General features: G+C 41.6%; 1 protein-coding gene across 1 annotated transcript in view; it reads left to right on the forward strand.

Moving 5' to 3' along the window:
- Window positions 1-19,418, forward strand: part of TGFB2 (transforming growth factor beta 2) — a 60,823-nt gene extending 41,405 nt beyond the window's left edge. The window contains exons 3-7 of the mRNA XM_008630341.2: window positions 11,030-11,162; window positions 11,281-11,391; window positions 13,166-13,340; window positions 13,898-14,051; window positions 15,882-19,418. Coding sequence (XP_008628563.1) covers window positions 11,030-11,162; window positions 11,281-11,391; window positions 13,166-13,340; window positions 13,898-14,051; window positions 15,882-16,040 — 732 coding nt within the window. The 3' untranslated portion in view covers window positions 16,041-19,418. The remainder of the gene's footprint in view (window positions 1-11,029; window positions 11,163-11,280; window positions 11,392-13,165; window positions 13,341-13,897; window positions 14,052-15,881) is intronic.
- Window positions 19,419-23,031: the final 3,613 nt, after the last annotated feature.

Here is a 23,031-nt window from a genome sequence, read left to right on the forward strand (position 1 = left end):
GCAGGGTAAATTGAAAAAATAAGCAAGCAGAATATAAATATTTTGTTTCTCTGCCTGATTCTTTCTTTGTGTGGTCCTCTGACCTTACAGATCTACCCCTTAAAAATGAAAGAAGAAATGCAAAACTTCACCTTTTCAGCTAAGCTTTCCTCAGGCTGTACTTGGCTCCCTTTTCCAAACCACATCAGAAAGGGACTTTGTGTTTTCCTACAGCCCTTGTTTGCACTGACTCCAGGAAGGCAGTCTGGGGCTGCTTGGCATGGTGAGCCAGGGCTGTGGCCCCTTGTTCCCGGCCCCTAGCACAGCAGCAGCAGCAGGACCCTGTTCCACCTCGCAGGCTGAGCTGGAGCAGAGAGCACCCCATCGTATTTATGCTGGGAGTGAGTGGTTGTGAATCTGTTTGCCAGGTTTTCTGCCATCTGGTTTTCTCCAGGCAGTAAGTCCTAGAGACTAATTCTCATGGAGGTGCTCTGGATGCATCCACAAAGCCAGTGGGCAAGTAGTAATCCCTCTGCGCAGAAAAAGTCTGTTTTCACCCAGAATGCTTCTCTTGGTATTTAAGGATTAGTCAGCCACATCTGTGTGTTCCTGCACAGATGGGAAGTGCAGTGCACATACTAAGTAGTCTTAGGATGGAAAATAATAAAACTCACCGAAGTAGGAATTAAGTTACTTTTATAAGGCTGGTATAAAAGCTCCTGTCTCTTCTTGGCTCTGGTTAAGTGAAGCTGCAGAGAATTAAATTCTTTAAAGGCACTATCTTTTCTGTTGTTTCTTCTGCCTGAAAGGGAGGCTTAATCTGATGGTTATACTGCTGATCATCAGCACGTTGGCGAGTGGGAAGCCGGAGGGAAGGAAGGAAGCGGCGTGACCTCAGACAAGCCGCGCTTCTCCCGTCCTTCCACTGCGCCATGCTCGCTCAATGTGCTTCCCAACGTGCACCAAGACTTCAGAAAATATTAAGAGGATAAAGTGCTTTTGGGGAAAGGAGGAGGAATAATATTAAATAAACAAGTTTAAGCATCCTCCGGTGGCCCTTGCTATGTTTTTAAAGATTTATGCCAAATGCAGGCTTTATTGGAATTTGATCAGATAAAGCTCAGTTGTTATGGGAATGTCTTTGTTCATCAGTTTTCTTGCCTGCTTTGAAGACTTCATCACATCTTTCTTTTATTAAGGTGCTTCTGTATTTATGAATAAAGTCCCTGCACCCTTCAAAAAAAACCCTTGTCTTTTATGAATAAGCATTCCAAAAAATAAATAGGCACCACTGCAAAGCAGAACTAGTGGAAACCCTTACAGGGTGAAAAGACACCCTTCAGAGAGTATTGTGGTATTGGGTTTAAGGTATTTTTATTACGTACAGGAAGTCAAACAATAACAAGTAATAATTACTTCCTATGGAAGCAGTGCCATGTTTTGTTAACACATCATAAAGCATCACAAAAAATGCAGCTGAAGTGCTGTGTTTTATTGTCATTGTTATCTGAGGCTGCTCTGGGTGGGGGTACCTGAGAGACACTGGATGGGAGGGATGTCCCACAGGATGTATCAGAGCACAGGGTTGGGGCAAATGAACAGTGCCAGGTTAAAGCTGGGGGGGACACATCAGATTGCAGTGAAGAATTTGAAGCAAACAGGAGCAGACCTTTGGTCATTCCATGTTATGGAGATTCCAGTTCATGTCAAGAGCTCCTGTGGAGCTTGCTCGGGGTCTAGAAAGAACTGTCTGTGGTCTAGGCAGTGGTAACCCCTGCTTATTCCAGGGCCTCTCTCCCTGCTTGGAGGTATGAGGAGGAAGATGCTGTGGAACATATTACCCCATTATGAGTCAGATTTAAATTTAAACCACAGTCGGTTGTTCAAATACTTTCAATTCAGACAGTGTTTTGTCTTGTTTTTCAGTTGGGGAATACGTTTAGAGTGAGCTACTATAGATTTGGGCCAAATCTCTGTGGTGCAAATCTGAGGCAATTTACACTGACTGCAACAAAGATCCTTCAGGCTGATCTCCGTATAATCAGGAGCAGAGGGGCCTTGCTCTCTTTTCTTGCCAAAAAGTGCTGTCTCTAATGCCACGGAAGAAAATACCATGAAGCAGGATTTGTGGCTGTGAGCTGGCGCAGCATGTCTGTATTACAGATGTCACCTGGGGCATTTGGTTATAATTGCCTGCCATCACTGTGACCCGCATCTAAAGTAGGGCATTTGGATCTCACAGTTTATGTATTGCTGTCCTGAAACCATTCTCCTGCATTCTGAAAGGTTACCAGGTTTTGTTGAATGGCAAATGTACGGTGTTCTTTGAAGTGCCAAACTCAGTATAAAGCGTGGACGTAATAACTTTCTACTTTACCAACCTCCTTCTCTTTCTCTCAGCAAAGGGGGAAAACTGCTCAGGGTCAGAGGAAGTTAATTTGCAGTACATTTCAGTTGAATTGCTGTTTTCTCCTTGTTTCAGAATTCCTTTTTCCGGTTCCAAATACTGTATGCCCTGCAAAAAGATGTCAGTACATTGGAGATCATGTATAGAGTACCTTCAGAAAATACTCTGTGAGCATGAGGGGGAAGTATTTATGGCTGCATCACCTTCACTGCAATTTGAGACCCTATCTTGGATGCAGCCACCTCTTGCCAGGAACAGAGCAGTTACTGAAGATGACTTGAAGAAATATATAATATCCCCATCAGCTCCTGGCAAGGGCCAGTGTGTGCTTCCCAGCTGGACTCTGCCACATGTAGAAATGTGGGCCATGGATGGATGTATTGCCATTTGTGGTGTATGTACATAGTCAGAGGCGTGGCAGTGTAGGCCATGGGTAAGAAAACAACTGCTAGGGTTGGGTTCCTGCTCTTTGGGCTAGGGTTTGTTGGGATAGCCAAGCCTACGTTATGCTGGGACACGAGCAAGTTTGAACCAAGCAGCTCAGCGTGGTAGTTACTGGGCTGAGGAACATCAGGTTGGCTTGATGGCCGTGTGCTAGGGAGCCTGTTGGAGAGGGAAGGGTGGTGTTCCTGTTGTGGGCAGGTGTAGGAAACAATGTGAAGCTTTGTTGAAGAGAAGCCTACGTGAAGAAGAATAGATGATGGGAGAAAATGGAGGAGGATGGGAGTGGTTTGGGTGGAAGCCTGTAGGTGGTGGGAAGAGAAAACCACAATGAGAATTGTGAGTTATGGGGAGCAATGCAGGCAAGAGGAAGGGAAGAAAGAGGAGGGACTTGCAGAAGAAGACAACATCTTGGAAGAAGTAGTATGTCCAAATATTCATTTAGCCAAGAAAGCTGCATGCCAAAATGTTGTAGTAAAATGCATGTGAAGATGAGATGTGACTGTCAGGGACAGGACCGAGGAAGAGAAACGGGCTTAGGAGACCTGTGTATTAAGGGGAGATGAACACATGAGTACCCTGCAGGATCCAGGAGATTTGGCTAGAGGACAGGAGAACCCACTCTGTTTCTGTTGACTTTGGCTCCTCTTTGTTGATACTTTAATAAAACATAACGTGCCTTTGGCAAGTTAAAGCTAAATGCTAGATAAGTTTACGGGATTTTTTTGTTTTGCTTCATTTTATATAAAATCTTTCTTTGGAGCTATCTTAAAATCTCCCAAATGGCAGGAAATTGCCCTCAATATTTCAGAATCTTCCAGGAGAAGGACCCCAGACCCTCCGTTCTTGTTTATTGCTTATACAATGCAGTCTTCCTGCCTGCTTAAACATAAATCAGGCTGGATGGCCTCGGGGCCCTGTCCCCAACTTACACTGCACATGTATCTTCAGTACCAGGAGGAAGGCCCTGCTTGGGGAACAAATGAAGAGGAAATCCCTTCCCAGGATCCATTCTCTTCCCAGAGATCATCCCCTTACCGCAGGGTGATGCAATGAGTCAGTCACAGTGATTCCATGACATACTTGACTTCCCCTCCCTTTCTGACCTGCTTAAGTGCTTATCTCTTTACCCCCCTCACACTTCACCTTCTTTTACCTTTAAGTGAGCAGCAGCCAACACTGTAAGAGAATCCTTCTGCAGCTGTAGCCCATCCAGATATAAAAGAGGTTGGGTTATGTGTGCAATATGTTCTTTTTATTTGCAAGTTTGCATGAAGAACGTGTCTGGCAAGTTCTGAGCAGATGGATCAGAGCTATGGGTTTTTTACAAACTTTGGCAAGTACTCCATACCTTTCTTTGTATTTTGGCAGGAACTCTGCATCTCATATACTAGTCTCTTGAAGATTCTGCCCTCAGTTTGAGCCTGATTCGGAGACCGCTGCAAGTAATGGAAGGACTTCATTGATATGCAGGGGGACTGTAAAGGCCTTTTAACTCCATAGCACTGAAGGCAGAGTCTGAATCACTCCCTTGCACAAGTGGCTACAAGAAGAGCTTGAAAACTCACACTGACAATTTTTTTAAAAAATACACAGCTGGTCTCTTGCACTTAGAAGGAGCTAGGATTTTGATAGCCAGTAGATTCCCAATTATCTGGCAAAAGGTACTACATGGAAGCTTTGCACTTTACACCATATGTTTTCACATATAATGAGTAAGAAACTGGAGAGGTTCGCAACAGAGTCAAGGATTTGCTTTTCCTGTGTCCAAGATAGGATCAAAGGCCTCAGATTTAACCAGGGAATGAGAAAGGATTGATAATTAGCATGGTCATTTTTTAAGTTTCGGAAAGAGCTGGCTGAAGTCCCTGAGGGCTGTTCGAGGAGACCTTTGAAATCTGGAGCCAGACAGTGAGTGAATCTTTCAGTAGGGTGAATAGTATGTAAGAATTTGGAAACAACAAGCAGCTGCCTATGCAGACCTTGGGAATCTGATCATTCCAGTGTAGAGAGTTAGGCTGGAGTTCCCTGCAGTTCCTTCTAGCTCAGAAAAAGTTATCCTAAATGACAGTTTTCAGCCATGGTGTGCATAGCTCAACTTATCTCTGCTCTCATATTAACCAGCATAAGCACATAATTTACCCCTGGATCTCATTGTTCAGGCTTATTTACTTTGAGCTTACAAGTACAAGTCAGGTTATTTCCATTATTTGTAAAAGGGCCCTGAAGTTCCAATGGAAATCATGGATAATGACTGATAAGTAAGAGAAAGAGCAGTGAGCCTGCCAAGATGTTGTAATACAGAAGAACATCACATGAGTCTGAAATGACAGAGAAGGGAAGGGAAGGAAGGAAGTTATCAGGGGGCCAACAGCATCTGGAGGTAGGAGATCAGACAGTCCAGAATGAATGGAGAGGAAAAACAGATTAATAGCAGGTTTTCACAAGATAATGCCATATTTACTGCTATTCAGTGACTGCAGAGCCCATACTGACAGCAGTGCCCATTTCAAGTTCCAGGGCAATGCAGGAGACAGGATAGATATTTTTTAAACGGCCATATGACTATGTTTGGAAAGTTCATCAACTTGTTTAAAGAAACTGTAAGTCACCAAAAATATTTCCAGAGAGCTGGTGACCATAATTCTCAAACCCAGCTATCAAATGCTCCTCTTGCTGCTGAAGCTTGGCCTCTGATGGGTGCCCAGGGTTTTCTTGGCTGCAGCAGATGTATGTCATTGATGCATCAGCCTGTGTATAAAGCTGAACCACATTCAGGGCTTTTTTTTGTTTGCTTGCTGAGGAGGTGGTGAATTTATTAGCCAAAACTATTCCACTGTAAATTATACTTAATTGTAATTTTCCTATTCTTCTGCATCTGATTGTGGTGGCAGTAGAAGACTAGAAGTAGTTATTGGCTGGTACACCAAATCTTAAATGAACTAAGCAAGTTGCTGTTCTGGAGCTGTAGTTACTTGAAAGAACCAGTGTATCTTCATGTCAAATTTTTTCCTTTTAGCCCTGTAATGAGTCATGAAGACAGGCTGTTCTGGCGTCTGGTGTCAGTGGTTATTGTCTAGAATACATACACTAATGTGTTGATTCAGTTATCCCCTGCTTTAGCTGCCTAAATATATGAGCGGGGGAGTAGGTGAAGGAAACTTTGAGCAAAATAATTATGTTTCTTTTAACAGAGTCTTGGGGTTAGGAGTTTTTCTTGGTTTTATTTTTGAACCAGTTCAGTTACACTGATGCTGAGTGCTGCTGCTCTGCTCATGTCAGCTTCTGATATGCCCCATTCCTTAAAGAAGTCATGTTTCTGCTAATTTTTCAAACATTCTGCTTTGTTTGTTATCATGAATTATGTAGTGTTCTCAGTGTGCTTTACAGTTTATAAAATACAGACGAGGATAATCCTTATCCTTATTTTTACACTCAGAACTGTGTGATAGTTTCTTGAGGGTATAAACATCTGTGCCTATAAATAAACAGTTTCATCCTCCAGTATTTTAATGAAGATTTCAGCTACTTGATACTTAAATTTTTTAAAAATATATCTGTTAATGCTTTCCAGTTAGTCTGAAAAATAAGCATAGCAAGTGACAGAAGTAATTTAGAAATCAGTATTTTCTGGAAACTCCTCATTCTTCTGAAACCAGTTTGTGACAAAACTAAAATTTTTCACTGCTGAATGCCCTGGTCATGGTGATTTGGGATATGCTTTCAAGATAACATCATGGGTCAGCCTCCTCTAATGGATGAAGAGGAGCAGAGACAAGTCCCTGCTGGCCAAGCAGAGGTTCTCCCCCAGAAGACTGAGCAGAACAAAGAGTAGATTTCAACAGGATTTGTAAAATACCAGAAATCTGGCAGGCCTGATGAGGGTGGCATGTGAGTGCTGTCATCACCAAGATCCCCAGCTGGGCTTCCTAAACATATGGAGCTGTACAAACAAGAGCAATGCTTTGTTTGCATCTGGCTTCTTCATGAGCCATTTCCTGCAATTAACTGCATTATTCATTTGTTCATGTGTTTGTTTCACCTTGATCTGCTGGCAGTAACTGCATGTATGTGATATCTAGAGACCCTTCATGGGTATTTGTAAGATACTTTTTTTCCCCAGGTGTTTTCAAGAAGCTTCAGAATTGAAAAAAGGTATATGAGGGGTAGGTTAGGAGTAGGCATAGAAAATGGTAGGTAGAAGGCAGTGTACGAGACACTTGGTCAAGGGAAGATTAACAAGATTTTTGGTTGTTTGTTTTCCTGTGGAAGGGAGGAATCAGGTACAAAAATGGGGTAGAAAAAACCTGAAATTGTTCTTAGAATTTAGAGCATTGCTACTGAATGAAAATGACTCTGCATACTGGTCTAGAAGTTTGGTGGATCACCTTTTGGTAACACTTCTCCCTGTTCAGCTCATCCCGATGGCATGTGGTCATATGCATTTGTTCCCTGTGTAATCACTTACTGAAACAGCAGCGCTACATTATCACTCTGAGGGAAGCAAGACCAAGTAAGCAGCTATCCCTGGGCAGGCATCCCCACATCCAGAACCTGGGTTTGTTGGCTTTGAGCTCTCTCTGGGGCACATGTGAAGGTGTGCATGCTCACACCCGCACGAGCGCAGCCGTCGTGCATCAGCAGCTGCTTGTGCGTGCAGGTGTTGGGATGTGTCGCTCCTCAGTGAGGGAGGTGGGGCTGCCTGTGTGGAAACTCTGTCTCCTGCTCATGCAAATGATGGGATGTGTGTCTCTGCATGCAGTGGGTGATGCACAGGATTCCCCCACCGGAAAACCCTAGCCTTCCACGTCATGGCCTGTAGTCAGACCAAACTCCTTCTACCTCTTTATGAGGGAGTGTTTGGGTAAGCTGCCAGAAGGAAATAAGAAAGGATTAAAGGGGAAGTTTAACTCAGTTGACTTTCTCTTCTGTGGATTTTCTTTTCCCCCCCTTGCCTTCTGTTAATATTTTTAGTGCACTGAAAACTTGTGCACAAAGGCTTTCTTTTAGCTCCTGCAGGTACAAGCTGTGCAGCAGCAGTTCTGATAGCAGTGTTTGATGTGGTTGTGATGGGCCAAGCATGAAGGTGAGGTGGTGTTTATAGGTAAGGCAAGGCAATGTTTATAGGTGAAGGTAGTACCTCTTCTAAGACCAATCAGTGTGGTTGGAAGAAGTAGACAAGCTCAAGCACAAAAGCTGCAAGGCACAGAAAAGGCTTTTATTCTTTTTTGAAACTAAATTAGTTGATCTAGTAGGAAGAAAGGACTGGAAACACTGAAAGAGAAGCTTTGCATTGAGGATACAGGCTTGAGGGTGTATTGGAAGTAAAAGGTTTGTTGCTGATGGGAAAGGTTAAAACCAGAAATGTAGGGCAAAGTAAAAAGAAGCGAACCAAAGGGGGGAAATGGCAGAGAGAACCTAAAATGCTTATTTCATGTAGTAATTTCTGGAAGACTCATTTGAAGAATATATTGTATCTGTAAAAATTTCTGAGAGATTCCTACAAAAAGGCCGCTTTGTTTACCACTGTATAGAGTGCAATTGCTTCAGTGTGGATGGAAATAGAATGCAGTGTAGGAAAAAAAATCAGATTATTTTGTGGAAGAAAATGGACTCTGAGGATCCAGCCTAAGATTTTCTCTTCCATTAGCTTTCCACACTTGCAACAATGTAAGAGAAAAAGCAGGGAAGATGGAAATGGTGAGGCTAGAAGATCATTCTTGCTTACAAGTACTCAGGTTGTTGAGATCATTCATCACCCTCACACTATAAAGATACTTAACCCAAGAGAAGGAGATTGAAGTTAATTTCACTAAATGTGACACTCATCTCACTTAACAGCCTTTTGCTTAAGAACTGCCAGTGCCTGTTTAACCCATGATGTCAATTGTGGAAATTCTCTCATACTTAGTTTGTGACTTTTTACCTCATTATTCATAATTTTCTTCCTGAACATGCTGCATAAACAACATAGAGAGAAACTTTACTTTCAGATATTGTAGGTACCACAGGATGGATGATATCCAGCTCTTTCAATCCACAGCATCCATCCTGTCCCATAGTGCCATACAGTTCTGAAACCTGCCAACACTTTCCTTGTCGTTCAGCTCAACAGTGAGGATGGATTTTCCTTGTACCGTTGGATATGTGCAGTGATGATTTCTGGTACTTTTACAAATGCCTTTCATTCCAGGTACACGCTGCCAGCCCTTGACTGTGTCTTTTGGTAGCAAATGGGGTAAAGACTGGGATAAATACATGTTATTTTTGATACCAAGGCGCTGCTGTGAATTCAGAATATGTCTAAGACCAATTATAGTTAACATCAGGAGATTGCTTTTGGCACATCACTTACTTTTAGTCCTTACATCACTGCCAAAACTGAGGTATGCAGTTTCTGGAGTCTTTGGAAAGATATGACTGTGCAGAAAGGAAGACAAATGAGCCAAGTTCTTGTGTCCCATTTGCCTCACACATCCCCCCCCCCAGCCCCAACACATCTTTGCAGAATGACAGCTGCATTACATCCTCAGAAACACTTGACCTGATAAAGACCAAAGGGAAGGCAAAGTTATATTTGTACTTCTCTGGGACTTTCCCAGCATTGATTACCGATTCTCTCATCCCTCTGGCACTTCTGAGCAATGGTAGTCCCCTTGCTGCTGCCAGACTCTCTGTAAACAGTTGTTCAGACACTTTGTTTGAAGGTTACCTCATAAAAAGGAGTCCCAATGTTCACTGTTTGAGTGCCCTTAGTTTCTACTGGGGAACTCAGCATCGCCTACTAGGGGCCCTTAGTAATCTTCTGGACTTGAACCAGCATCTTCTCACAGCTTTTTGCTAAATGTGTTGATCAGAAAGAAGACAAGGAGCTTGTCGTGTTGCTGTTCTTTTCATATGACAAATGTTACTGTAGGAGACACGGTGTTGGCCTTTGAGAGATCCAGAATTGCCTTGCAATAAATAGGGAGAATCTACATGCTGACTCCACATGCTGGACAGAATCTGAGCTTTCCAAGCCTGTTTAATTACAAAAAGCCTGATTTTATCATGATGACATAGTTTCACACCTCTTTTGAAATATTTTTCTTTACATGTATTATGCGTTTTCATGATTTTATTACAGCAGTGCTTGCTAGATGTCAGGTTGTTCTGGGCTGAGAAAATAGGAGGAAACAATGAGGTGTTGTCAGTTACTCATTTGGAGATGGACTTGGATGCTTAAAGAAAGGAAAAACCCAAAACAATATATGAAGTTGCACAGCTGGCATGCCAAAAGTCACAAAGTGATGTTATTGTGTGGTATCTTGATTGGAGTTGACTTAATGTTGCATGGCATTCCAGATCCCTGCATCACAAAACTATCAGCAGAGTAATAACCAGAAAACCAGACACCTGTTAACAGCCAAAAGTCCCAATTTTTTTTTGTCCTAGAGTTAGGCTAAATAATAGCAGGCTATGCTTGTATGTGGGAAGGCACTCACTGAATTGTTTGCCTGGGAGGAAGACTGTGGGCACTTGAAATTCTAGTCATGCAGGGCCTGGGTTTCTTTTCTACAGGTATTTTTTATTGCTTGGTCAGTAGAAGCTTTGCTGAAGCGTTCAACACAAATACAAATACAGCTGGCATCAAAGTCTGGATGGAAGCAGCCTCACCTGTTGTACAAATCTGTGTGTGGCCATCAGTTTAATGTGTGATTAGCACCTGTAGTGAGAGGGAAGGCTGGAAGCGGGAATAAGGCAATACCATACAGGTTAGTTATAGGGGAGCAGTGTGGTATCTTCGGTGTACAGACTACACTGTACAGCCTGGACTTTGGCATCTTATGCTTTAGCCAGTGTAAGTATTACTGAAGAAGGTCAAATAGCTGCTTCTGATGATTACTGTGATGTCTTGACCCCTTGTATTACAGGATAAGTTTTCAGGGCAGTTCTTTTTGTGTGGTTTCCCTCATGAAGGAATATGTGACGGTGTGTTTTGACTCGGAGCACAAGCTGATTTCATTAGGGTGTTTGTATATGGTTCTTCTCCTTACACACCTTAAGAAGTTTCTTTCTGAAAATGTGCATGAATGTTCATCTGCTGCACAGAGGTTTCAGCTGTAATAGTTTTTTGTGCTATTTTGTAATGTTAGTGGTCCATTTTAAAAGCAACCAGGTAAATATTAACCTGTAGGCAATCTTATTTGTTGTTTCTTGCAGGTTTTAAAATCTAAAGAATTATCATCACCAGGACAGCGCTATATTGACAGCAAAGTAGTTAAAACAAGAGCTGAAGGAGAATGGTTGTCTTTTGATGTCACTGAGGCTGTACACGAGTGGCTCCATCACAGAGGTGACAAAAAGTGCTCTTTGCCTTCCCTCCTGCCCCATCTGCTCCTCCATTAACTCAGGAGTATTTCGGAGTCATTCCACATGTAAAAACCAACTCCACTCACTTTTATGTTTTGCAGACAGGAATCTTGGATTTAAGATAAGCTTACATTGTCCGTGCTGTACCTTCGTGCCTTCCAATAATTATATCATCCCAAATAAAAGTGAGGAGCTTGAAGCAAGATTTGCAGGTAATAATAGAAAAAAACCCCAACTTTTAAAAACGTTGTGGCACCCACTAATTGAGGAAGGAAACAAAATCTGTTTCTGCCTCCTAAAAGGCGTTCAGCTGATGAAAACTTGCTCATTTGAGAATCATGATTCTCAGCTGATAGGAAATGGTACTAGAGACACAAAGGGTAGAACTATATCACCTGACCAATTCTATAATCAGATGTCATGAATAAGCTGTCTCATTCCACGCATGCAGCTTCGATTCTTTAAGAGTCTCTGTTACAGTTTGCAGCATGCACACAGGATATACACACAATTTTGGATTTAGTGAAGACTGTTGCACAGTTTGCCGTCCACTACTGGATAGTAGTGAGACAATAGCTCAGTAGTTTCAAAATAAACCCTTTGTTCTCCATCATAGTACTGTAATGAGTCAGACTTATTAGGAAAGATTAGAATGAGTGGGCATTAAAAAATAAAAAACTATTCAGGGTTTTTTACCTAACTCACTAAAAAACTAGTGAGGGTTATGGATATATGTGTTCTTTATGGACATCAGGCAAGGTGATATGGAGTAAATATATCAAGGACATATAAGTTCTCTTGTGTTTTTAAGTCATTAAACTTCCAGTTTTACAAAGGGAAATTATATTTAATTGGCTGTACTATAGTTACCATCCACCAGTACATATGAATCTATAACTATATTATTATATGTATTATATACAATTTTAACCTAAATTCTGCTAATGAAGTTCTCATTTATTGAAGTGTATCATGATTTGGTTCACTTGTGGTTCGAGTATTTGGCTATATTCCTTGTCAAGCATTAAGTTTTTCTAACCATTGTTTCACTGCTTTGGAATTTTTTCCTGTAAGTAAATACATGTACTGTACATATGATTAAAGCCATTGTGTGCATTTAAAAAAAACTGTTAGTATGATGTTTGATCACTGTAATTGCATATGTTAAAAAAAGAATAGTGTATCTTTTACTGTTTAGATAGTTGTATCAGGTTGGGGAGGGTGATTTTCTAAAGGGTCCTAACAAAAGGCATAACACAACTCCTATAAAAGGCCAGTGTCTTGAGTTTCTTGCCTGTGCTATTGCCAAGATAAGAAGCTAGTAAGGCAGTTAGTGTTCAAAGAGAATACAAAATGTGAGGCCATGGATTGACATTTCAAGAAGAAATACTTTGATCAGTGTCTTTGCCATGCCCATATAAAGGAAGAGGCTAGAATAGCTGATTTTCTGGGGAAAATTAGGAGATTTAAATAAACTGGCAATGAAAGAGAATTTACAAGTGTTAGAAAAGAGTGACTGTGATGGAGAAAACTAATGGGATAGAAATAAGAGTGGGAGATGAAGATGAAGTATCCAGAGCAGCTTTAAGTGTGTTAAGAGGTTTTAAACGGTAGGTAGCTGTTAAAAGTTGGGAAAACTGCTCTAACTGAAGCAGCAAAAGAATCACTGCTTAGGGCATTGGAAACTAAGCAGTGCAGATGCAGTGACTGAAATTACCTTTCTGTTACTAATTTAAACGTTTCTAGTGAATGTGCTGAAATGCCATTAAACAGCTGTGAATGTGGGAGGGCTGATAGAATAGATAACATGAGAACTGTGAATGTCTTAGGCATGTTGGGTTGAAATTTGCCCCCACTTCCCCAGTAAACATGCCCAGCTGACACCATCATGGCCCAGTTTCTGAGAGATTTTTTTTAAGAGATGGTTTATTTAATTTGTGAAGAAAAAGCAACACAATGTTTATCACCAAAATGTATTTTTTGAAGGTATTGATGACTACACATATTCCAGTGGTGATGTGAAAGCTTTAAAGTCCAATAGGAAAAAATACAGTGGGAAGACCCCACATCTTCTGCTAATGTTGTTACCCTCCTACAGACTTGAGTCGCAACAGCCCAGTCGGCGGAAGAAGCGTGCTCTAGATGCTGCCTATTGTTTTAGGTAACTATGCCTCCACATCCAATACTCTTACACAGTCCTGCCAGCCTGAGGTGTCATGCAGTTGTTTATCATGTTTCTTTACAGTTGGCATTTATACAGAACACAGACCCTCATTCTCAGACCCAGGGGGTCTGTGTGCAGCAGGTCTCTGCCTGGCGGTCTCCAATCCCACAGAGACAGGGACAGATTGCTGTGACCTTCGACAGCAGAAGCTCAGTTCCATCTGGGATGATTCCCAGATGCATTAGCCCCATAGTTAGAGCCAAATTAACACCTTCACTTTGCTCACCTACTCAGAGTCTCCTCTGTAGGACCTGGAGAAAAACACTTGACTAATCCTCCAGGGAAGCCGTTAGCTTTGTATGAGCAAGTCCTGCCATGTCTAAGCATCCAGTTTCAGTTACAGCACAAGCTACAATTTATTGGATTTAGTTGAGAACTTTTGTGACTCAGACTTGCCTGCCTGTAAAGGATCATTCAGGGAGCAAGCAACTGGATTATCTTTATTCCCTATGTTGTCTTTGTTATGACCGATGTGTTTGTATTTTGTTTCCCAGGAATGTGCAGGATAATTGCTGTCTGCGTCCACTTTATATTGACTTCAAGAGGGATCTTGGCTGGAAATGGATTCATGAACCTAAAGGATACCATGCTAATTTCTGTGCAGGAGCCTGCCCCTATTTATGGAGCTCAGATACTCAGCACAGCAGAGTAAGTAATGGATTCACTCATTTTCAGCAACTGCAGGTTGAGCTATGTTTCTGGGACTGATATCAGCACCAATGCCCAAAGTCAGTCTCAAACTCTTAAGGATGAAATGTGGGCCTATAGAGGAAGTCACACATGGCCTCAGGCTAGTATTGAAGCAGGAGAAATGTACTGACCCCAGAGATTTCCCTTTTTTTGGTGTGTTCATTGATATGAACACATGGTTGGATTGAATTCTTTTTGTGAGCATGTAGCTTTTGGAAGTGGCCTGGAAAAGGCTTTCATTGTAGAGCATGAGTGGAAGATGGCACAATGAGTTTGGTCAGCAAAGGCACTGAGGGAGGCACTTTCAGAGTAACAAAAGGGCTGTGTGGTACCACCTGGTCATCACCTACTTTTATGACCTGCCATTTCAAGGTTAGCACCTGCCATGCTGAACTTCATGGAAATATACTGATAGATGTCCTTTTTTTACTTCAAAAGATATATTCTTACACTTTGAAAATTTATATGTGAAGGAGGGACTTTGTGTCTGGGACGTTGAAGAACCAAGTCATAGTTGTCTGAGATGGGACTTCTTATTTTAGGGATTACATGTGGTATTTTAGCCAACTGCCTTAGGATGAATAGTATTCTGCTGTGAAGTGCTAATTTCCTCTCAACTATCAATAAGGATGTCTAGACAGTAAATGCAAGAGACAGACATTTGCATCATAGTTGTCATAAAGTAAGAATTTCACCCTCAGGTCCATATTAAGAATGATGTCTCCCCTTTTTCAAGCCTCCCTTAAAATACCAGATCAATGTCAGCCAGCAGGGAAAACTCTTCTGTGTCCAAGGGACAGCTTGAGTTCCTTTTGGTTGGTGAAACCATGATACCATGTTCTTCCTGAGCTTACAGACCCCTTTGTAGCTGTCACTGGCTGTGACATTGTACTGTTAGCAATGTCAGCAGGCAGAGGTATAAATAAGGTGAGTATGTTTCTGTGCTGGTGTGGAGTAACAGTGTACGCGTTTTGGAACAGCACTTGTTTTTAAAGGAAAGAGGAAGAGTAACTGTCATGGTCACAAATATGTGGTTTGGATAAATGCCCAAGGAGCCAGAAGTTGCCTAATAAAGTAGTTAGTGTTGCTGTCCTGAACAGATCTTCTGTCTCTCTAAGCTGCAAATGTTGTGTGGAAGTTCTAGGAAAAGGTCACTTGGTGTTTGGCTAAGGCATTAATGGCATCCGCAGGAGCACCTATGCATCATCAGTGGCTAACCCTACATACTTCCCTTGCAGAGAACCATGCATAGGAATCCAAGGTGGCATTGGTGATAACTTCTCTGCAGCTGGTTCTCACCAGGAGTACCTGCACCTTGAGTCCTGGTGCTTGCAGGGTGGCATTAATGGACTTAATTAACATAGCCAGAGCGTAAAAGAAGGGGAGTGCCTATTCTGAAGAGGTCCCTTTTCTCTTTGGTCCCTTGTAAATCCAAAATCCTGTAAACAGGAAATGACAACCTGAAGAAACAGATAAAAAGCTTTCCATTTGCTCTGTATTCATAAATAAAATGTGCCTGTTGATTCAAATGGCAACAGTTTAGAGGCAGATTCCAGGTATGTACCAGCTTTGAGGTTTAAGACTGTATAGACAAAACCTTAGGAAATTCAGGCATATTGTGAATGCCAGACTGAAGAGGAAAAGCATAAAAAACCCCTAAAATCCAGGAATCTTCATACTGCTTTCAATGGGCATTCTCTCAGGTGCTGTGGGAGGAAGTGATGCAGAAAGCAGTTTGTTTGTTAGAGGTAGCTGCTTTAATCTGTCTATTTTTGTTTCTCCTCCTAGGTACTCAGCTTGTATAACACCATAAATCCAGAAGCTTCTGCCTCTCCATGCTGTGTGTCCCAGGATTTGGAACCCCTCACCATCCTCTATTACATTGGAAAAACACCCAAAATCGAACAGCTGTCCAACATGATTGTAAAGTCTTGCAAGTGCAGCTAGAGGATATCCCTGAAACAGCATGACGTGTGTTTATTAAAAAAAACAAAAATAACCAAGGAAAAAAAGAAAGAGAGAGCGGGAAGGAAAGAAAGAAAAATAAAAACCCAGGTTCATCAGTGTTAAAAGAAAAAAAAAAGAAGAAAAAAAAAGCGGTACTAGTCTGAACTGTTTGAAAGTTTGTTTTGTTTTTTCTTTTTAAACTGGCATCTGAAGCAAAACATTGAAGGCTTTTTCCTACATTTCACCTACACATAGTGTGAGATAGACAAGAAGCAAAGTTAAAGAAAAAAGAAACCTTTTAAAAAATAAACACTGGAAGAAATTTGTTAGTGTTACTATGTGAAAGGAAAAAAACAGGAAAATCCCATGAAGTGGAGTTGCTGTATGTGTCCCATGCCTTACTTGATCTCTCTGTATTGTTACGCAATAAGCATCCTACCCATTCCTCTTAGCTGTAGAGTTAACAGTGCGTTATTTATTTGTGTGTAAAAACTATCAAATGAACATTTCTGTATCGCCATTGGAAAAACGAAAACGAAAGCCAATGTGGACAAAGTGGAGACCAAATAAGCTGCCAGAAATACATATAAAGCCTAAAGGAACACAAGCTCAAAAGAATCAGAAAAGTAATGGTTAGTTTAGTTCGATTAAAATAGAAATCAGTTATTACATTATTGACAAACTCTGCCTTTAAAATACCTTATTTTTCATGCCAGCTGCCTAGAGAGACTTCTTGTAAGGTCTCAAACCCTTGTTTTAAATACTGAATAATTTACTAATAAAGGACACTCTGTTTCAGTCTCAAAGACAAGTCTATAAGATTTTTTTTTTTTTTTACTGTAAATGATTTAAAATTTCAGTTTAGTAAACCAGTGAAATATTTAACATGTACTGGTCTAATCTTCAGACCTTAATATGTTGCTGTATAGCTATGCTATGGGATTTTTTTGTTCTTTTGGTATATGTAACCATACCTAGAGCATTACAATAGGTGGGTAGTAGAAGCCAGCTTAATTGGAAACATATCTGTAGATCTCTATTTGTAAACTATTAAAAAATTACGTACTTTATGTGTAATGTGTAAATTTTCACCATATTTTTGTACTCTGTAATACTGTCAGCTCTCATGACTTTGAATTTGAATTTGGGGCTCTTTTTGATCACTCAGAATCATGTGTTTCCCTCTAGCTGGCCAGTATGAGTAGAGTCCCTATATTTTGACTTGCACTACAAATACATGTTTTATAATAATTGCTATACATGTGCTTTGTATATTGTTCATCATTATGACATAAGCTACCTGACTCCATTTGTTTTTCTGTTTTATAAAAAGGGATGGATTAAAGCAATCTCTCCCCTCCCCCCCCCATCCCCTCCTTCTCCAGTTGTCCCCATTTATATCACTTGGATCGCGATGCGGTTCGGATTTCTGGGCCTTCCGATTTTCTTTTCGGCTGTAGACATTCAAACAGATGGGCAGGGAGCAAGGTGTTGAGTGAAGAGATGTCCCAGCCTGGCTGAGGCAAGGCAAACCCTTGAAGAGAATGACATTCACCACTGTGCAGGAGGCTGTAGGGAGCGTCTGCCGCGCCATGCCCCGCACGGGGCAGGAGCGGGATCGGAGCGCACTCGGATGTGTCGGCCTGGCACGCGGGAACCCGGTCCTGCAGCTCCTCTGTGGGGCTGCTCCTGCTGCAGCGCACAGAGGTTTGCCTTTGACTTCTGCAGTGGCTCAGCAGGCCCCTTTAGGCTGTTGGGGTGTGTGTAAGGATTGGCAGGATCAGACCCTTGAGTTTTTGCAAGTTTACCAATTCTTTTCTCAATTGAGTTCATGTTAAAGCTTCTTTTAAAAAAACAAGGAACATGGGGGTCCTAAAGTTTTGTTGCTGTTGTTATACGTTTTCATATTATAGAGGGAGTAAAAAGAAAAAAATCACATCACATACTTCATTTAAAAAAAAGCCCCAACCTAAATTAAAAAAAAAAAAATCATGAAGAAGCAACAATCATTTCTTTTCACATGATGGATGCTTCTGCAGAACAAAGCTGGAAACCTGCAATACAAGCATTCTGCTTGGATGAGAAGGACATTTTCTGCCATTGTCCTGAGCGGTGTTGGGAGAACACTCCTGAGCTTGGTGTTGTCAGCTCCAGTTTTAAGAAGTGCAGTTTCTTTGGCTTCAGCAGAACGCTGACGCAAAACTGAGGTGCCGTGGTGGCTCGCACCTGCAGCTTCTCAGGGCTTCTGTGGAGCCTGTGCTTACTGCCTAGATGGGAGCATAGCCCTAGAGATGATCTAATCCCACCCACTGGCTCAGCTCAGAGGAGGAGGTATGTTAGACTTCTGATGTATTTAGTGAGCTGAGGGGACCAGGTGAAAAATCTGTCCTGCTAACACTTGCTTGAGCCAGACTTAACTCCAGTGAGAAGATGCACTGAACTCAGCGAAACTCCTCAGGGTAATACATACTCTGGATTTTGCTGTATAATGACAGCGAAATTAGTTTTATCAGGCTCAGTATGAGAGCTGTATTTTTGTTGGATGGGAGAGAAGACAAGGGTGAGCACATTTTACAAAACTTAAAAATGTTTTTGCAGTTCTCTGATATAGGAATGCAGCTCAAAACCAGTTTTGAAAAAGTGGAATAGGAGACAGCATAGTTGTCCAACTATACTCACTGTGCCCTGGATGCAGCTGAAAATTTGGACTTGGATTTGGAGTTTTTCTCTAAGCATAAAACACTACTTCTGTAAATCATGCCCCAAGATTGATTTTTTTTTGTAAACTTCTAGTGTTCCTCAAAATGCACTGATAATATTTTAAAATCTCTATTATAACGCTCCTACAATTTTTTTTTCTTGTTCATTAGGCATGTATTTCCCTTCAACTACCAAGGGTATTAGGCCAGATCCTACAATATGCAGAACTCATGGGTGAAATTCCCCTCTACAGAGTGGGGTAAAGTGAGTCCTAAGCACCGCTCAGGTCTGATGTAAGAACCCCTCAAATGATCTTTAGATGGGTCTGCAACAGGTCAAGTGCTTTGTGCTACAGGGCCTTACTTTGGCGAGGTGATTGCCACTGTCTGAGCAAAGTACCTGAGAACTGATGGGAAATGTTCAGCATCTTGAAAGATCAGACCCAAGGGGCTGACTGGGGCTGAGGGGGAATCACAGCACTTAGCTGGGTGGGGTAGGACAGCACTTCTTATGTGTTTAGCATTAATACAACTGTATGGTTGGCATGGTTTAAAGGAGAAAAAAAAAGAACTTAAAGGACAGCTGTGTTGTACTTTGGTGATTGATTACTCTGTATTTTAACACATTGTATGTCTGTTTTTGTGGTGCTCTAGTGGTAAATAAATTATTTCAATTATATGCTGGTGTTGCTTTCATATGACAGTGTTGTTCTGGCACAGGCAATTCCTCAGCTCTGGAATGTTAAAGTCTTTGCAGTTTAATTCCTGTGAAGCCTGATTTGGTGTGGGATTTTGGCATGTGTGACCTTGATGTGGTCCAGCACAGGCTGAGGTGAAGAACATCCATCCAGGGTGAGGGTGGATCACATCTGTTGTGGGAATTGCTCTCTCCTCAGCCACTGTAGTGGATGTCTTGGTCTGTAGACAAGAAGGAGCTTCTGGTTACCTGCTCTGGGCAGCAGCGCTGTCCCCTGTGTGTGCAGGACAGGGACTGCCCCGGGCAGGAGCTCTGTCCTTCACTAGAACCATCCTGTCAGGCTGGTTACTGCTGGCACCAGTTTTTGGGGCTTTCCTCTCTGGTCGAGGATCTCAAATTAGTTTCTTCCTCATTTCTGTAGTGCTGTGGGAGGTGAGAAGGTGTTCTGTGTGATGTGTTTTCTGATGCCTGTACACTGTGATCCCACACCACCTCATCCCAGGAGAGCACAGTGAGACTGTTGGGTCTGTGTGTTGTACAAAGCAGCCCGCAATGAGATGAGATGGGTGAGAGGCAATGAACACAAGTTGGAACATGGCAAATTCTGGCTTCATAAAAGGAAAATATTTTTGCAGTAGAGGTGGCTAAGCCATGGAATGGGTTGTCCAGAGAGGCCATGACATCTCTATCCTTGGAGATGCTTGAAACTGGGCAAGGTTGCAGCCTGCTCCTCCGACTGTGCCTGCTCTGAGCAGGAGGTTGGGCTGGAGACCTCATAGACCCCTGCCCACCCCCATGTATCTACAAACAGTTGTGGTCCAACACAACCACTGTTTTTGTCATGGGCTAAAGGAGCTCAAGAAGCACTGGTGCTCAACTGCCTCAGTTGTATCAGTTTACCAGGAGCAGCCATGTGGTACATGGAAACGTTTTTTTCGACAGAAAATAGGATTCCCTAGTTTGTTGTCTATTTCTATGCACTCTGCAATATGCAATTGCATTATCTAAGCAAATAAGAATTAAGGAGCTTGGAATTGCAGCTTTTCTTTATCAGGCTCTTAAATAAATAAAACTGATGGGAGAAAGGACTACAGGATTGAATCATTCCTTTTAAAGTTGATAAAATTATATATGAAAATGCTTCCAGACCAGGGACTGATGAGGAGACTGGGGACTGCTCTTCCTGGTGCCTTCTCTGGCATCTAAAGAGTGCATAGCATTTCTTGGCATGAATGAAAGAGCATGTTTATGCCAGATTGTTTAGGGTTATTGTGATAAATAATAACAAATGGACTCTGTGGTCTGTCAATATGTTTAAGAATGTAAGTTGGGATGAGCATTAAAAACAGTCTTAGGGGCGATTTCACCACAGTTATGCTCCAGCCTTAATTGATTTCAGTGAGCTTATACAGGCTTAAAACTATGGCCCTTCAAAATTTTCCAGATGCCAATTTTTATTCTATCTATTTTTAGCTACCCAGCTATGTTCTTTGACATGAATGTAATCTGCCAGCCTCCTTCTTACCCAAAGAAGACCTCACACTGCCTTGAGGTGAGAATACTTTGCAGCCCTGTCTGCTGTATTCATGAAATCACTGAAGAACAGGAGGGTTTGAGGGGGAATGCTGATTGGACATTCTAGATGAGAAAGTGGTCATGGTGTCTGTAACTAAAGAGGAACAAAGTGGAGGGAACACAGTGTGCTAAAAGACATTTTATAGCATGGGGCTGAAAAGATGGAAGATCTCCCATGATAATGAGGTTTATGCAGAGTATTTTGCTGCTGGTCTTGTCTTCCTTTTGTTAACACAGCCTCTCCAGACTGTATCAGTGAAGCCCTTGCTCTGCTTGAATCAAACTGTGGTTAATAAATGTGGAATATTCAATATAGGAAAAAACCCAAACCATGTAAATGTCTTGAAAACCATTTTTTAGGCCAAAATCTGCCTCTTAGTTCAGACAGAACAGATTCTATGAGGAGCCATGAGTTCTGGAAGAAAATAAACCAAGAGGTTATGTAATTATATGTGGTTATAAAGTAGATGTGAAGTAATGTAGTTGGCTTGTCAGTGGGTATGGGTGTAACAGTAATTTCTTCATCTGTATAAAAATAAAATTAAATGGAACAGAAAGCTGATGAGAACTTCCAATCAAATTTGATATGCTCATTTAATGAAGTAACTTGCTGGAATCTAATACACAACCCCTGGGGTATAAACCTTTCTCCAACCATATGGTGGTCCAAGAAACAAATATTTCCTATAAATGGTGTGTTTTAGTGCCAAACCAAGATGATGGCAGGAGGAAGGGTCAGTGATCATTGATCTTTGGGTCTCAGCACTTGTTTGCACATACTATAGGCATACTATATATTTGCACATATATTTGCATACTATAGGCAGGTTTTGATTCACAAACTCATTCCAGAAATATTTGCTACAAGAAAGGGAACAAGGAAGACAAAAATGGCAAATGGGGACCAGAGTCTCTTTGTGTTCAGTGAAGTGCACCAGGAGCTCTCACATACCATTTGATCCAGCTAATTAGAGATGGATGCAACCAAAATGTTAACATGAGAGTACACATTTTACTAAAGTCAAAAATCAAGTGGTTGGGACTCTGAAGTAGTGTTCAAACCTGAACCAATTTATGAAATTCAGTTAGGTTCAATCTCTGCAACTGGTTTGTAACCAAACCTTAATCACCCAAGCTGTTGCTGGGGCTTGTAAGGCTTTGAGTTTAATATGTCCAAAGTTCTTGCACCTGAGCTGCTCTGAGCGTGCCAGATGCAATTCTCACAGCCAAGTCTTCTGTTTTTTCTCCCGAGCACAAAGGCACATAAATATAATTGCCACTCATAAGAATGACAGTTGGAAACAGTCAGAATGTCCCTGTGCATCAAGGTGTTTCCCAGAGAGCCCAGAGTGTTATGGGTCACCTCATTCTTCAGGGATTTAAGGACCAACATGATGGGACTGTGTGATGGTTTTTTGCCATCTGATGGAACCCACATGAAATGAATTGATGGCTTCATTCCAGTTCCTAGTGTAAACTTGTTGGCAGTCTCCAAGGATATGCAGACTAATTTCATCCATCAAAAGCAGAAAATATCTTTATCTGGAAAAAAAGGTCTTTTTTTTTTTTTCCCCCTTTGGAAAAATGTAAATACAAGACAAAATATGCAGCAGTTCATGGGCAAGTTATGCATTCCTCTGCAGTGTGTAACCTGTTCTCAAAGAGGTGGTCTGGATCAATTTGTGAACATTTGGGAGGGAAAGCTGCATTTGGAGATACTCTGAAATATATTGTTTCCTCTTCTTCTTCTACGAAACCCTCAATTACAAAGAAAAAAAAAAAAAAAGGAGCAAAAAAAAGCCAGAAGACTGCAAATAAGCAAATGAACTGACATTTTCACTGTGCTACCCAGCTATGATGTATAACACAGAAGGTGAATCACTGCAGATCCCGAGTGTCAGATACAGCCAACTGATGTACACAAAGTTGGGTCACAGAAAGAGGAGCAGGAAAGATGAACGCAACAGAAGGTTTTTGTCAGCATAAGTATAGGCCCTACATAACTCCACAGGAAAACTGG

This window comes from Corvus brachyrhynchos, unplaced genomic scaffold, assembly GCF_000691975.1.
Source record: "Corvus brachyrhynchos isolate BGI_N302 unplaced genomic scaffold, ASM69197v1 scaffold101, whole genome shotgun sequence".
Taxonomy (NCBI): Eukaryota; Metazoa; Chordata; class Aves; order Passeriformes; family Corvidae; genus Corvus; species Corvus brachyrhynchos.